The sequence below is a fragment of the Cydia pomonella genome, chromosome 18 (genome assembly GCF_033807575.1).
Source record: "Cydia pomonella isolate Wapato2018A chromosome 18, ilCydPomo1, whole genome shotgun sequence".
NCBI lineage: Eukaryota > Metazoa > Arthropoda > Insecta > Lepidoptera > Tortricidae > Cydia > Cydia pomonella.
The window spans coordinates 8036152-8051013 of NC_084720.1; the positions used below are offsets into that span (position 1 = coordinate 8036152).

General features: G+C 36.9%; 1 protein-coding gene across 5 annotated transcripts in view; it reads right to left on the reverse strand.

Annotated features, from left to right (window-relative positions):
* The window catches only part of LOC133527706 (sodium channel protein 60E), a 269985-nt gene that overhangs the window by 46018 nt on the left and 209105 nt on the right, over positions 1-14862 (reverse strand). For all 5 annotated transcript variants that reach the window (XM_061864841.1, XM_061864840.1, XM_061864842.1 and 2 more), the window contains exons 5-6: positions 12425-12645; positions 507-699 (exon numbers count right to left, since the gene is read on the reverse strand). In XM_061864841.1, coding sequence (XP_061720825.1) covers positions 507-699; positions 12425-12645 — 414 coding nt within the window. The remainder of the gene's footprint in view (positions 1-506; positions 700-12424; positions 12646-14862) is intronic.

The window sequence follows — 14862 nt, forward strand, 5'->3', positions numbered from 1 at the left end:
CAGTTCTGCTGGCACTTCCAGAGTGCAACCTGTTGTATTTTTTTTTGCTTCCCAGGCCATAAAATCCAAAAAAAAATGTTGTTTTTTTTTTTGTGCGTATACCTCTTTGTAGTCTTAGTGTGCGTGATCGCTGAAAGCGGTGCGGCGGTGGGGCGCGACAAAGATGGCGTCATTTAAACAGCTGTTAATGACAACAGCAATTTCATATTTTAATCGAGAAAAGATTTTTTATTCAAAACATACATGTTTCGCAAAAAAAATCTGTGTAAAAACATTTTAAGTGTTATTTATGAGCTAGAATTTTGATATAATGTGTAATTAACTAATTACGTACATCTCCTATCCTAAAAAAAAAACAATTTCCCCGCCATATTGACTTGTGGCCTTTTATCTATTATTCCCGTCTAGTACTCAGAATACAAGCCTTATGGACTTACTGTGGGGCTAGGTGGATTTGTGTAAGATTGTCCCCTTATATAAATTTATTAATGAATTGTGATATATACCTGTACCAAGCTTCATCCGTGAAATTCTCCCCCTCCACGCCCTGGTAGTTCAGCACACACTTGTTCCTCAGTTCCCCCATGTAGACCTGCAGCGCGAACAGCGCGAACACCATCAGACAGAAGATGGTCAGCGTCATGACCTCGGCCAGCTGCTTGAAGGAGTGCAGTAGCGCGTTGATGATGGTCTTCAAGCCTGTGGACAACAATAAGTTTTTGTCAAAACCTGATTTTAAACTCGCTAATCACCTACTTAAACTGCCCTACCGCGCGTAAAGGATGACTCACGCTTGAACGGTCTGAGCCTGTTCAGTATTCTTTAGAAAGCATCACGTGATTACCATCGTCACCGATCGCCAATCATAAAAAACGAAGTATCGAGCCTGTTTATATTGATTCGTGTTTAGTGCGAGTTCATACATTGGTCCTAAACGCAAGTTGCAGGTATATGAACTCGCACTAAACACGAATCAATATAAACAGGCTCGATACTTCGTTTTTTATGATTGGTGAAACAAACAGGCCATAAGACCCATGTAATAGCCATTGACACGTATTCTCGTTATATTTTAATGGTTGTTATTGAGACGAACAACGAACTTAATTCGATTTTTAACACGCATGTTGGCTAATAAGCATACGGCCGTCTGAAGATTGTTGAGAGGACAGGGGCCTAAGGGGAACTTGCAAGTTGCAACTCATAAATATATATGCTATGCCGATTGCCGACCCTTTATCCACTACTGTTGCAAAAGAAAACATAAAATTTATTTTGTTACTTGATAAAATACCAATAATTCAAAAATATCGCGACTGTCTGCATTTTAGTCAATTTTCGCATAACAGTATATAAAAGTTTGTCAGGGTCCATATTAACGAACCCAAATTATCGTATAACAGGAGCGCGAGGTGAAATACCGCGGGCCGCGAGCATTGCAAAAGGAAAAGCGTAAATGGAAAATAAAACAATAACAGTACGAGTATTCTACTTTGTTTTTTCGATAACTTCTGAAATCGCAGAAGATGTGAGGCGCGCGGAGACATTGGACTGAAACTACCCGCGTAGCCAACGTGCCTATCGTTCACGCTCCGTGGCGAACGAAACGCAACTGTCACAGTCGCTCTAATATGGAAGAGCGATAGAGAGAGATGACTACGTTACGCTACGGAGCGTTAACGATTGTAACGTTGGCTACGCGGCCTGTACAGAAACAGTTGCAATTAATTCCACTTTTTGCGCTTTGGGTTTTACCTACTAAAATTAGGTAAGTGGCAGTGGGTAAGGGCACATTTCTAAATGATGGCTGGGGTATAACGGTTTTGAATGGTGACAGCAATCTGGAGTATGCCACAAAAGAAGACTCAACTGACGATCTGTTCAAGATCGCAAGGATCCGTGGGAAGGCAGCGCTCAAACGTTGGTCATCACAGAGAGACCAATACCTCTAGCAGAGCAGTTATAGATTGAGTTTTGGCTTATATGTAGGTATTGCTGATGAAATAAATACAACAGCAATTCTAACTGGAAGCGTAAATATGGTTAAATTCACAATATCAATCACAACCTATACTACGAGCTGTCAAAAAACAAAATGGAATACCGGCCCGGCTAGGTTTATTTGCGGTCCGGATAGAGGCGGGGCGCGGAAACGGCTGGATTATGCAGTACAAAACATATATTCCAATTGGTAGATCAAATTCAAACGAGTCTTATTCTCGGGTCCCCGTTACAATTTAATGTGACCTTGAGGTTTATATCAATTGGCCTTTGCCCTGATGGGAAATGACGAGAGATCGAAATACTTAATCGCTATATTTGGTCCCCAAACTCTATATACATATAGTACTTATTAAAAAACTTCCGCGTAGGTAACTACTATCCACCTGAGTTGAACGGTAGATCTATTGGTGCTATGTAATATCGTTAACATCAAAGATATGTATTTTATTTACGATTTGTTTCATTTTATTTGTTGTATTAAACATAATTTACATTACACGGTATAAAAAATCGGCCAAGTGCGAGTCGGACTCGCAAAGGAAGGGTTCCGTACTAAAAACGGTCACCCATCCAAGAACTGACCCCGCCCGAAGTTGCTTAACTTCGGTGATTGGATGAGAACCTCGAGATTGGAAAGAAATATTTATTTTATTCTGTTTTTAGTATTTGTTGTTATAGCGGCAACAGAAATGCATAATCTGTAGAAATTTCAACTGGCTGACTATCATAGTTCATGAGATACAGGCTGGTGACAGACGGACGGACGGACAGCGGAGTCTCAGTAATAGGGTCCCGTTTGACCCTTTGGTTACGGAACCCTAAAAAGCAGAACTTATCTTTAAAATAAAACTAAAAACGAATACTATTATTATGTAATTATCACATCATTGTGTAACATTAGTACAACTGCCACTAAACAACTAAATTTGTTTACCTGGTTATGCGTAATGACAGTATTTATTCGTAAAAAAATGAATATGCCTCCATTTTTTTTTTCTAACGAACACAAATGTCAAAGTAACAAATAAGATTAAAAAACCGGTATTATTAATATCAGCGCCATGAATAACAATAATAACACGATAATACCATAAATTTCGCCCGTATTCGGTAAGCTACCAGAATGACACCCCAGTGTATGCAAATGCTCGATTGCTATCTCGTTAATTCGCACCTAATCTTTTATTGCGGCCCTACAGCTGTTGGCGGTGTAAGTGAATTTCATTACAGCTTTGTAAGCGAGCTTTATAAGATTAGAATACCTAATAAGGATTTGCATGGTCACATTGCTAAGTGATTTTATTATTTACTGCAGGAAAATGTGAATATAAAAGACGATGAGGAAAAAATTACACTTGATAATTCTTAATAAACAGTTTCAGATTCGTTGGTAATAATTGCTATATTTTGAAATTATAATATCTAGGGTTTAGAAAACATTTTATCGAAATATAAAGCGCCTACTAAGAAAGACAAGAAATTGTTTTTAATGGGTTTGTCCAAAAATTTAAAGCACCATTTTAGCACAAGCAGAATAGGGTTGTTTCCAATTTTTTGAAACGCTTGTATTACGTTCTATATTAACTAAAAGTTGCCCTAAACTGTTATGTTAAATTAACAAATGATGCTTTCGCGCCCAAAACGCTCTTTGAAAATTGTGTGACGTCACAGTTTACGGTTTGACACATAACTACATACACACGTAGAAGATACGAGCTGTCAACTGACATTTGTCATTTGTTGTTTATTGCCTAACTGTCAACAGTGTCAATCCGAGAGTTGTGACGTCATCAGAATCTTCAAAGACGTTTCGAGTTTAGTCACGTGACGTGTGCTAAAAGATATTTTAAAAGAATTTATTGCGATACAATTCTGCCCTAAGATTTGTAGATGGAAACAACCCTATTGAATAATCAATTTCGTTTTTTGACGATATCGATGTACGAATCGATGAATCAAGGGGTTAATCCCGTTTTTTAATGATCGGTTCCCATCCCTATAAAATTGAATGATATGAATGAGTGATATTGGCTTAAAGGACTCGCATCCAGGCCAAAATTGTAAAAAAAAAGAATGAGTGTTATTACCTTGACATTTTTATATGAACTTTATTTCTGTGCGCATAATCTCTGCGCATGAAAAAAACAAATGGCGGGAACTAGGACAAAAGTCTAATGTAATTTATAATTGTTTTGTGTATTTATTTTGCAAATAAATAGAAATGAGTTCAAGTGAAGATAGCCATACAGACAATATTTTTAAAGATTGTTTGCTACCATTAAAGTCTAAACAGAAATACATAGGATCATATGAGTGCTTTATGAGATGGAAAAACAAAAGAAATGAACAAAACTTAAACGAAGACGCGTTTTTAGCATATTTCACTGAATTGGCAAAGGCTCAAAAGCCAAGTAGTCTGTGGGCGCAATATTCGATGCTCAAAGGAATTATGCGAGAAAGACACCACGTACTCATGCAAAACTATGAAAAACTTTTGTCATTTCTGAAAAGGAACACGGTTGGCTTCAAAAGCCAGCAATCAGAGGTTTTAACTGAAGATAACGTGTTGCAGTTTATAAATGAAGCTCCAGATGAGATATATTTAGCTACCAAGGTAGCTAATTTGAAATTATCTTTGATTTATTTTCCAGTAAAAACGTGTTTACTTTGTTGAACAGTCATCGTTGAGCCCCATTGCCCCAATTGTGAATGAATGTTATTGAGTTTTCGATTTTTGCACGAGTCTTATTACAAGGGCATTAAAGTATAATTTTGTTAAAAACATTCACCTTAGTGAAAGGCTCTTAACAATTAGGTACTTGTACCTACCTATAACGAATAAATAACGCGGCAAACCTGATAATTTTTTTCTATTTTTATTATAGTACGTACGATGAATGGACTTTGGCAATAAGCAATGTGCAATGTGTAGGTTGTTTTTCACTTCAACATCCAATCAAAATATCTTGTTAGCAATATAATTTTGCGTTCCCATTAACGTCGAATTTAAACTGTCGTGAGTAATACTAACACTAAGCTAATATTGTGACTGCTATAGTTATTGGCTCCTCCATAGTAATTGGCCACTCTTAACAATAATACTTTAATTTCCTCGTTTCATTCTACCTTAATATGGAGTTGCTAATTACTATGGAGGGGCCAATAACTATAGCAGTCACCTTAATACAGTTTAACTCCCTAAAAATACGTCACTTATACCGTATTATTAGCATAATCCTGTTAAAGTCTTTTGTTAGGTATGTTTGTTTTGTGTATTAATTGCCTTAAATTGTTACAGGTTGCTCTAATCATGGGAGTGGGCGGCGCGTGCAAATGTAACGAACTCACCGATTTAACTGTCAACGATATCAAAACAGACCGAGACTTGATGCTCGTACAGATTAATTCGCAACACAAAAACCGTATGTTTATAATCCGCGAGGAATTCGTACCCGTGGTCAAGAAATACCAAAATTTACGGCCCAAGAAAATGCCCACGAATAGATTCTTTGTAAATTATAGGGCCGGCAAATGCACAAAACAGGTTATAGGAAGAAATAAATTTTCCGCATTGCCGAAACAAATAGCTACCTATTTAAAGTTACAAAACCCTGAACGGTATACTGGGCACTGCTTTAAACGGTCAGCTATTGCTTCTAGAACCACTTCTATAATAGATAGACTTAGACAAGCAGGATCTTTGGAGACTTCAGTGAGCCTACACAGAGAGCATTCTACTGTTGAAGCAGAGAACAAAAAATATGAAATAGATGTCAAGGTTGAAGAAATGGATGTGTTTGAAGAAGAACCGCGGCTAAGAAACGAGTTTCAACTTCCTATGGAATACGACAAAGCTGTGCCAACGCCTTCACAATCATCTGTTTCTGATCACCATTGTGGCGTCTCGGACAATAAAGACATTCGTGGTGAAACTCCTGATGTAACCGACTCTGTTCATATTATTGAAGAAGAAATTGAAACTATAGATTTAACAACACTAAAGGAGAATCGTCAACCTGTAAAAGACACACAAGAAGCTAACATTACCTTTAATGGAAATAACATAAAAATTTCTTTCACAAACTGTAGAAATATTACAGTTAATATTCATTAATAAAGAATAAGATTGATTATATACTTTTATGGTGATACATAATTTCCTTTTAGCTAGCGCCTATGTAATTTTCTCTTTTCTAACTATATGACGATTGGTCAAGATTTTCAGTAGGGTCAAACACTCGATTAATAGTAGGTACCGACTTATCTAAATACTGTAATACAGAAAAAAGTATTGTAGGCAACAACCTACACTTTTTTTGAGTTGCAAATTATAATATTGTCTGGAATTAATGGACTGAGAACGTTATCGGCGTCTCATCACACCGAAATTACATATCCGTCATTCTCAGGTAAAAAATGAGTGCTAAATGTGTTTGGAAGTGTGGCAATACTTTTTACTGGAAAGGAAGAACCATAATTATGACTTAACTAAGTAGACCATTATTATTATGACTTCAGGTAACTTGGTACTTAACTTAAAGATTAAAAAACATAACTCCCATATACAAGTAAGTATGCTTGAGTACGAGCTTGTAATAAAGCAAGGCAAGGTATGGAAAATTAACACGCTTGACAAGGCCTTTGTAGCCGTAGAACACGAAAACCGATCGTCGAACCTCCATGATTCGCTAAACGGTGCACATCACCGTTTAGCGAATTGCTATTAGTTTCAAGAGCGCAGACGAGTTTTTTAACCAACCAGTGTAGTCACTCTGCCATCGGTGGTCATCTTCACACCCCGGAAATTGAAGTATACTCGGTTTCAGGAAAATATCCTTGGGAGAACGCTCCAATTTTCTCAAGATATATTTGATAGTGGGTTTTATTCATTAAAAAGCGTGCGCAGGTTTTCAAAAGGAACGTGCGTGTATAACCTAAGCTCTTGCACGCGTCCAACCGCTGCGGTACCTAAGAGAGAGGCCACACTGGTACATTGTGTTGCGTTGCGTCGCGTTGTTTCGTCGGAAGCGTCATCACAGCGTCATCGCTGCGTCGTTTTACATATATTTTTTATGACTTGGCACATTAATGCGTTGCAATGACGCGACGCAAATGCACCGCAACGCACCAGTGTCGCCTCACTCTAACTACTTAGGGTCAGAGGGGCTTATTTGCCACCGACGTGGTATAAATCAAAAGTCATGGGCCTCGAAAACAAGTATGCATAATCAAATAGCACTTTTGCTAATTCGCTCGAGCCTTCAATTCGTCTGTGCTTAGAAAGCGATTAGATCGAGCCTTTATTAAATCGGAACTTGTCACTTGTGCCGATTACTTGGCAACGTTTCAAGTACGAGCCAGTCAATGCTAACAAGTTCGATTGTACAATCAAATACTGTTGCAAATTTATTCAATTTGTGTTCTTGTTGGAGACGCTAATTTATTAATAATAATAAAAAAATAGTCCGAAAATCAAGTCGGGAAAGACGGGGTTTTTGGTACCATGGAATGGGTGTTTTTTTACAGGGACCTGTCCGGTATCCCCTTCGAGGGTTTTGAAAGGGGCATTTCGAAAGGCTTTGCTTACTAAAGTCGTTGCTCCCTAAACCCCTTTTATTTGGCTTTTTAAGCGCTCCATAATAGTTGTTACTGTTTTATACCTTGTCTCTTTCTCTCCCAGTATTCATCATTCTGATTGATTAGCTTAGCATCTAGTGTTAGTTTTAATAATTGTATTTAGTATCTTAAGAGTAGTTAAGTGTAGTGATATTTCTGTTATACATGTTTTAGTGAGAGCTGTTATAGTATTTTATGCAACAGTTGTATAAGAAGGGTCAAAAAAGGCGAGTGGCGTGAGTTACAATGTGAGCCGGAGCCGAAGGCGTAGGCGAACATTGTAAATGAATACGCCACGAGAATTTTTTGACCTACTTATACAACGTTGCATACAATATTTTTCCTACGAGTCAACAAAAATAAATCTTAATTTAGGTAAACAAATTACAGCAAAAGTATATAGCCAAGACGCGCGAGCATACCTTGTTACGCGCCCGGCCCGCCCCGGGCCGCGGCCGGCCGGTCGGCGACACCTCCTCGTAACTCATGAGGCCCTGGTACTTGCTACTTGCTAAATTAATTTTTTGGACAGTTTTTTCTCAATTTTGGCCACCGTAGCCTACGGAGACTAACAAGCAACGCTAAGCGGTCTTCGTGGTCTATGGGTGTTGCTATATTACGGGTGTCACATGCGTGTTTCTGATTTATGAAGTAATTATTTTTACTATGCAACCAAATGAATATTTTGTAAGTTGGCATCAATGCACTTAGTTTAAAACTGTATTCGTTTTGGTTTTGTTAGGTTGGTAGTCATTAATCGCAGCAACATTATAGCTTATAAAAGCACAAGAGCTTTTATGAGGAATAGATAATATAGACTTTTCTTGAAATCTTTTATGTATGTTCTTATATTCGTGTTAATGAATGCATAAATGACAGATAACAGTAGAGGAGTAGGAAAAGGAAATAAGTGAATGTCCTTTGTGTGTATTTTTAAACCTTATCCCCTGTTCACTTATTTCTGTTTGCTTTCCAAATAAATAAAATAAAATAAAAATAATACGTGTAAGCAGTTCTGTCTTCGAATGTCTGATACCCATTCTTAAGCGCTTACGCTTACCCCTTGAAGGGGTATCAATTATAACGCTTATGCCATTTTCAACTTTCTATTTAAAAAAAGGATCAATATTGCAAATTTATGTTTAAAGTGACGGACTGGGTGTCAAGCGCGTTGACAGTATAGGTGTCATAATTTTTTGAAATACGAAGGGGAATTCAAAGGTGTACTCGTATGTGAAGTCCCCAATCCGCTTTGGGTTATAGTTCCCAACTCAATAATTATAACCCAAATAAGAATAATAATTATTGGGTCAAGCCCTCTCGCGCATGAGAGGAGGCCTGTGCCCAGCAGTGGGACCTATACAGGCTGAATTATTATTATTACTCGGATTATAGGAAGGGGATGAGCTTTAATTGCAGCGGTAAATCTGAAAGGGAAACCCCTTCTTAAGCTTAAGCTAAGCAAAATGAAGGGGTAAGCAATTCAAAGGGAAAGCAAATCGTTGGGACTATTCGGTAAACGAAAACGACTAAGCTATTTAAAGGCTTTTTCTAGGTAGGAGTCTACGGGTCTACCCTATATACATACTACCCTGTATAGGTACTCGTACATGGTGCAGTAGTGGTAAGTTTTTTTAACCAAATTATTTACAATTATTTTATTGATGTGTGTAGAGTACATAGTACTCGTACATACCTACTATTTACTAGCTAAGTACCTATTGGTGCATTTAATTCAAGACGGAGAGATTATAATAATTATTTGCGAGTACTGAAAAAAATCAGATCCATTGTAGGTAGCGTTTTCCGTAATGAACATAACCGAAAACCGCTCGTCACCCGCCGGACTTCCGAGCGACGTGCCGCGCGAACGGTCCGCGTCATTTCACACCCAAATACTGCCTAATTACCATCTACTTACCGTTGTTGAAACGTCGTGTTTGTCTACAAACTCTTCTAACTTACACCCTTTTGGATGAAATGCGCTTTCGGCCTTTATACTTGCCCTAATGGAGTTCGTTTAGACTGATGTTTTGATGTAAACGATATTGCTGGGGTTTATTCTATCTAACAGGAGCGCTTTTAAAAGTGTTGTAAAGCCTGTTTTGATTTCTTACTAGCAGTAAATAATACTGTTTTCACTACACCAGCTCGTGTCACACCACCACCAGCAATGGCTCTCTTTCTACTTAAAAAACTGACGAGAAACAGTTAAATTTCCTTCATCCTGTTGTAGCGGGTTTATTAAGCGGCTTTATGCTTTAAACTTAGTAAGTGCTACAATATAAACTTAGTTACTACCTAAGTGCCTCCGCTGTCTTGCACGGATGAACGAAGCGGGTAAACGCCTATTAAAATGAAGTACTATAAGCAACGACACGTGCGACGAATTTTAACCGCGATGGTACCCGCGGGTGTGCACCAGCTCCGTTCACCCGCGCAGGATAGCAGAGGCACCAACAAAAGCCACTTGTATCGCTGTAAGTCCCACGGTGTTTAAAGTTGCTATTAATTTATTCAATTACGAACCACGATATCGACGATACGTGCGACTATCACAATTATTCTTCGTAAGCACTTGTCTCAAAGAAACCAGTGCCTGTTTGAGCTCTAAACCGTGAAAAATACGAGTAATCGAGAATCACACTACACCGGTTGTTTTTAATCAACGCTGCATAGGAATATAGGGCTGTAAATCAAGTCTTACACGTGAACGTTTGATTTATCAGTCGATAAATAACGGCGGTACGTGAGATGTGTCGAAGCGGAATAACTGAAGCGCTTCTGTTCCGTTTAGGTAACCGATTCGCTTTAATTTATTTATGATCACCGTTAGTACTAGTACCTATGAAGTTGGATAGGACATTTAATCCTTTAATGCATATGTTTTTGTATGTTCCTTATAACTCGACAGTATAGTACAGGTAAAATAAGACTAAATATGGCCATTTGGCGGAAAAATATGTACATCGATAAAAAATTGTTCATGACCTTTATCTTGGCACTAGAAATGAGGACCTGCCGAGTTCTACCAAAATTTAGTTGTCCGACCCCCCTTTTCGGGAGGGTGTGTGCAGGGGGTTCATTTTAAAATATTCACATTTTACAAACTATTAGGCGAGTGAGGTGTCATTTTTATGTATTTTTTTGCGCTGAATCGAGTGGAATCATACTCATACTTATAAGATCATATGCGAGATATGTATGGTTTTTGTTGAAAAAAAAAATCAAGTCAAGAGTAGGTATTGACCAGCAAAAACAATTCGAAAACTTTTATTTACAAGGCATTTTCTACCAGTAAACCTTTGGAAAAACATAATTTGTTGTAATTACAAAACAAAGAACGTTTAATTACACAACTCATTTATTTGTGGCATGAGCACGAATATTTGTTCCCGTGTCATGGGTGCTTACTACGAATTTAAGTATCTATAATATTATATTATATATATCCTTGTCTAAGTATCTACAGCGCAAGCTTTATTGATAATTTATTTATTTTATTTATTAAGCCCATTGTTGGACTTAAGTAGATAATTTGTAATGTCTTATAATATTTATTTATACAACGAAAAATATACAAGAAATATAAACAATACATAGGCATAATACACACATATAGTTATACATATAGTTATAGTATATTATAAATAACATATACATACACATATATAAGAAATCAGATGACACTTACAATTAGAAATTCTAAGAATTTACAAAAGATCAAAAGACCATTCTGCCAGAAAAGTACTCACTTAAGGATTTTTTAAAATGCAAATCTGTTCGGATACTGTCTAATTTTAATAAGGATACTACTTACTCCAAAGGAGGACCTGAATGAAGAAAGAATTGGACATGTAAGGTAATAATCTGTTCCTTGAGATGGAGTACACTGGGAAAGGTTCCCAGTAGAGAGAAGTTGACGAACACGAAGAAACACGATAGAAGTTGAAGAAAGCTTTCAGATATTCGGGGAATTGAGGATCGTTAATGACATAAAAGAGGGTGTAAATCATGCAAATGTTGCGATGAGCTCGAATAGGCAACCAAACATGATCGTATTTACAGAGACAGAAAATAAACTGAATGCAATTACCGAACACTGGGTACAATAATTATGTAATATCAACTATGAACAGGATTAGTTATTAATATTAAATTTATCCCTCATCTTCCCGCACTCACTAAGTTCATCGTCATCGTTGTGTTCAGGGGCCATGCCTTTGTCCAAGTCCGAGATGGAGCAAGAAAGCCCTATGCACTCTCTTGTAGGGCAGGATTTTTCTCGAGGAGTTGTTTTCTAGTTTTGCCGTAAACAGCGCTAGTTTTGTAATGTATTGTAGTAATTACTATTAGCGGGTACAACTTTGGGTCCTACATAAACACTAAACGATAATTTTTGGATCAAACGAGCATTTACTGATCCAATTCAAGATATTAACTTTAGTTAGACTTGCTTAAGTATTACATTATTTAATAAAATTAGTAAAGGTAATTACGGATTGCAGTATTTTATAGGTTTTAGATTTTTCAGTTTTCTTATTGGAAATTTTAAGAGATAGGTATTTTAGTATTTTAGGCAAGTCTAGATTTAGCTAGGTAGGAAATAGCGTTTATTTAGATAGAGAGAGAGACAGAGGAGGGGGGCAGTATTACAGGTTTTCACAGGATTACCACCTTGGCTGTTACTTTGAAGGCCTTGCCATGAGTTTCATGATTCTTAAACAGAAAAATGTTTTGTTTTAGGTCGATGAGAGAGGCGCTCTTATGTATATAGTATAATTAAACTGCCTTATTAACTTACCAGGCATGATGGACACGGTCTTCAGCGCCCGCAGTACCCTGAACGTCCTCAACCCAGCGAGGTTTCCCAGGTCCAGGCGGATGGTCGCGTAGCCCGACGTGATCACCACGAAGTCCAGCCAGTTCCACGGATTCCGCAGGTACGTGTACTTGTTTAGGATGAAGCCTTTCGCTATGCACTTGATTATCATCTCCAACGTGTAGATTGCGAGGAATATGTACCTGTGGAAGAGAGAAAAGCTTGAGGTCAGTGTCATACACTATCAATAACCGGTAGACCGGAGTAACTTTGAAATAGGTACAGGGGTGACTTTGAAATTTGACTTTTTAAGCGATAATTTATTTTTATACAAGATTTTTGGTATAAGGTTAATAATAATTCATAATAATCGATCTTCCTACACCAACAGTTCCAGAAAATAATAAATATGCTAATTTAGTAACCGTATTGAAACTATCAAAGCAACTCCAAAATTTTCTAAAGTCAAACCCCATTTTACCACAATATAAGTAGATATACATATTATGGACTAAAATAATAAAAAAAATTCTGTAATATTAGCTTGGCGGACTCTTTTAGGCTTAAGGCAGACCCTAAGCCACGGAAATTAATATCGTCTGTAAACTATGTCTGCACTGTAGAATTCTAGTCCGTCAGTCGAAAGTTGGTGAAACCACAACGCCGTAGTACAAAATTGATTTCAAAACACAAGTTCCATTCCACAAACAGGTTCACATACTCGAGTTTTTACATGTTTGATTGTTTAACCATACCATCCAGTAGGTAAGTGCTGGTTTTAAATCCAACGCTTAGCCCTTTATAGGGCAGCGGTCTCAAAAAAACCAACCTTTTGTATTTTTTTTCCATAGATTGGCGATAACTTGACGATTTTTTTCAGTCTTGCCCGTTAACGAATTAGTAACATAACTAACTGAATATGTTTAGTATCTAATCCACCAATTGCTGTTAATTCAACATAATGGCGATATAAAAATAACCATTTACGCGCTCCAATCACGAAATGAAGAGAAAACCTTACCCATGGTGCCGCTGCTGCATGCTGTCAGCATTTAATACAGCTAGCATGCAAAGGCAAGCGTCTACTTACCTACTATTCACATGCAAACGATAATTATGCATTAAAGTTACTATCTAATAAAATGTATTTATATTTAGTTTGATAACTAGCTTCCACGGCAAATCATGTGGCGATTTAAGTTGCTAAATTCCGGTCGGCTCTAACGTCGGAGTTTAGTGTCGAGAATTTAGGTTTAATGCACTTGTGTTAGAACTCCACATAAAGAACTTTTGAAAACGACAGCCAAATAGAAACTTATGTCACTAAATATAATTCCCTAGCGGGCTAGTTCATAACATAATATAATGTTAGAAACAGGAACGTATTTCGGAACTAAAAATATCGTACCAAATTTATTTTAATATCAGTGCATCGTGCCTATTTGCAAATAATGGACAAATACATTTTACTAAGATTTCTGAATAAATTATTAAATGATCTGCCGAACTATTTCTGATTGTGCAGAAAAAGGTTTCAAACCAATATAAGAATAAACAACTTACTTAAGAGATAAAGGTTAATTATTATTTTTTTGTTCTAGACAATTAAAGGGAATTTTTATTTACCGAAAAAATGCTTAGATTTGAGATGTTATTATGAACGTTCACCCGTAATACAATACAAGCGGGACATTTTTTATTCATTGTTTGAGCCCCTTCCAAAGTAATTTCCGTTGAGTTTTCCTATGAGATGAAACAATTGCGTCAGGGAGTGTTGGCTGTAATAAATACGTAAGCTTTTGTAAATAAATATACTTGGAATGAAACCTATCAGTTACTTTTATAACATTTAATTAAGATTGTGAGTGAAAACCCATATTTAGTATTTTCAACCTAGTTACTATCAACTTTGGTGTGAATGGCACGTTTTAAATATTGCTTATTTTATTGTTTAGTAAGTCGTAACTTGTGGGTAGCTCCGATACTATGCAGTTTTTAACGAATTTTAATACGAGATTATATATTACTTAAATACGAGATTCGAACCGAGCCATAGTAGCTTTGGGTGAATGAACTCTATAATTAATTGTGTGCAAGTGCTTACAATATTAAACCTGATTGTCCTGAATTATTTAACATGGTATATCAAGCCAGCTTTCGCACAATGGGCGCTACAAAGCGCAAAGCATAATAATACCCACCTACATATAGGTATACGCAATCAGTATTGTTACTTCTGGTTTATAGATGTATTTTTTATGAATATAGAAGGTAAATAAACCGTCTACTTAATTATTCTCCCATTCTACCCAATATGAATATATATTTAAACCAAAATAATATAAAAAGTAAACACCCTGTGATTAGAAATTTACTTTACATTTCCAGCAAAATCAAAATATAAAGCTGTTTATAGTACC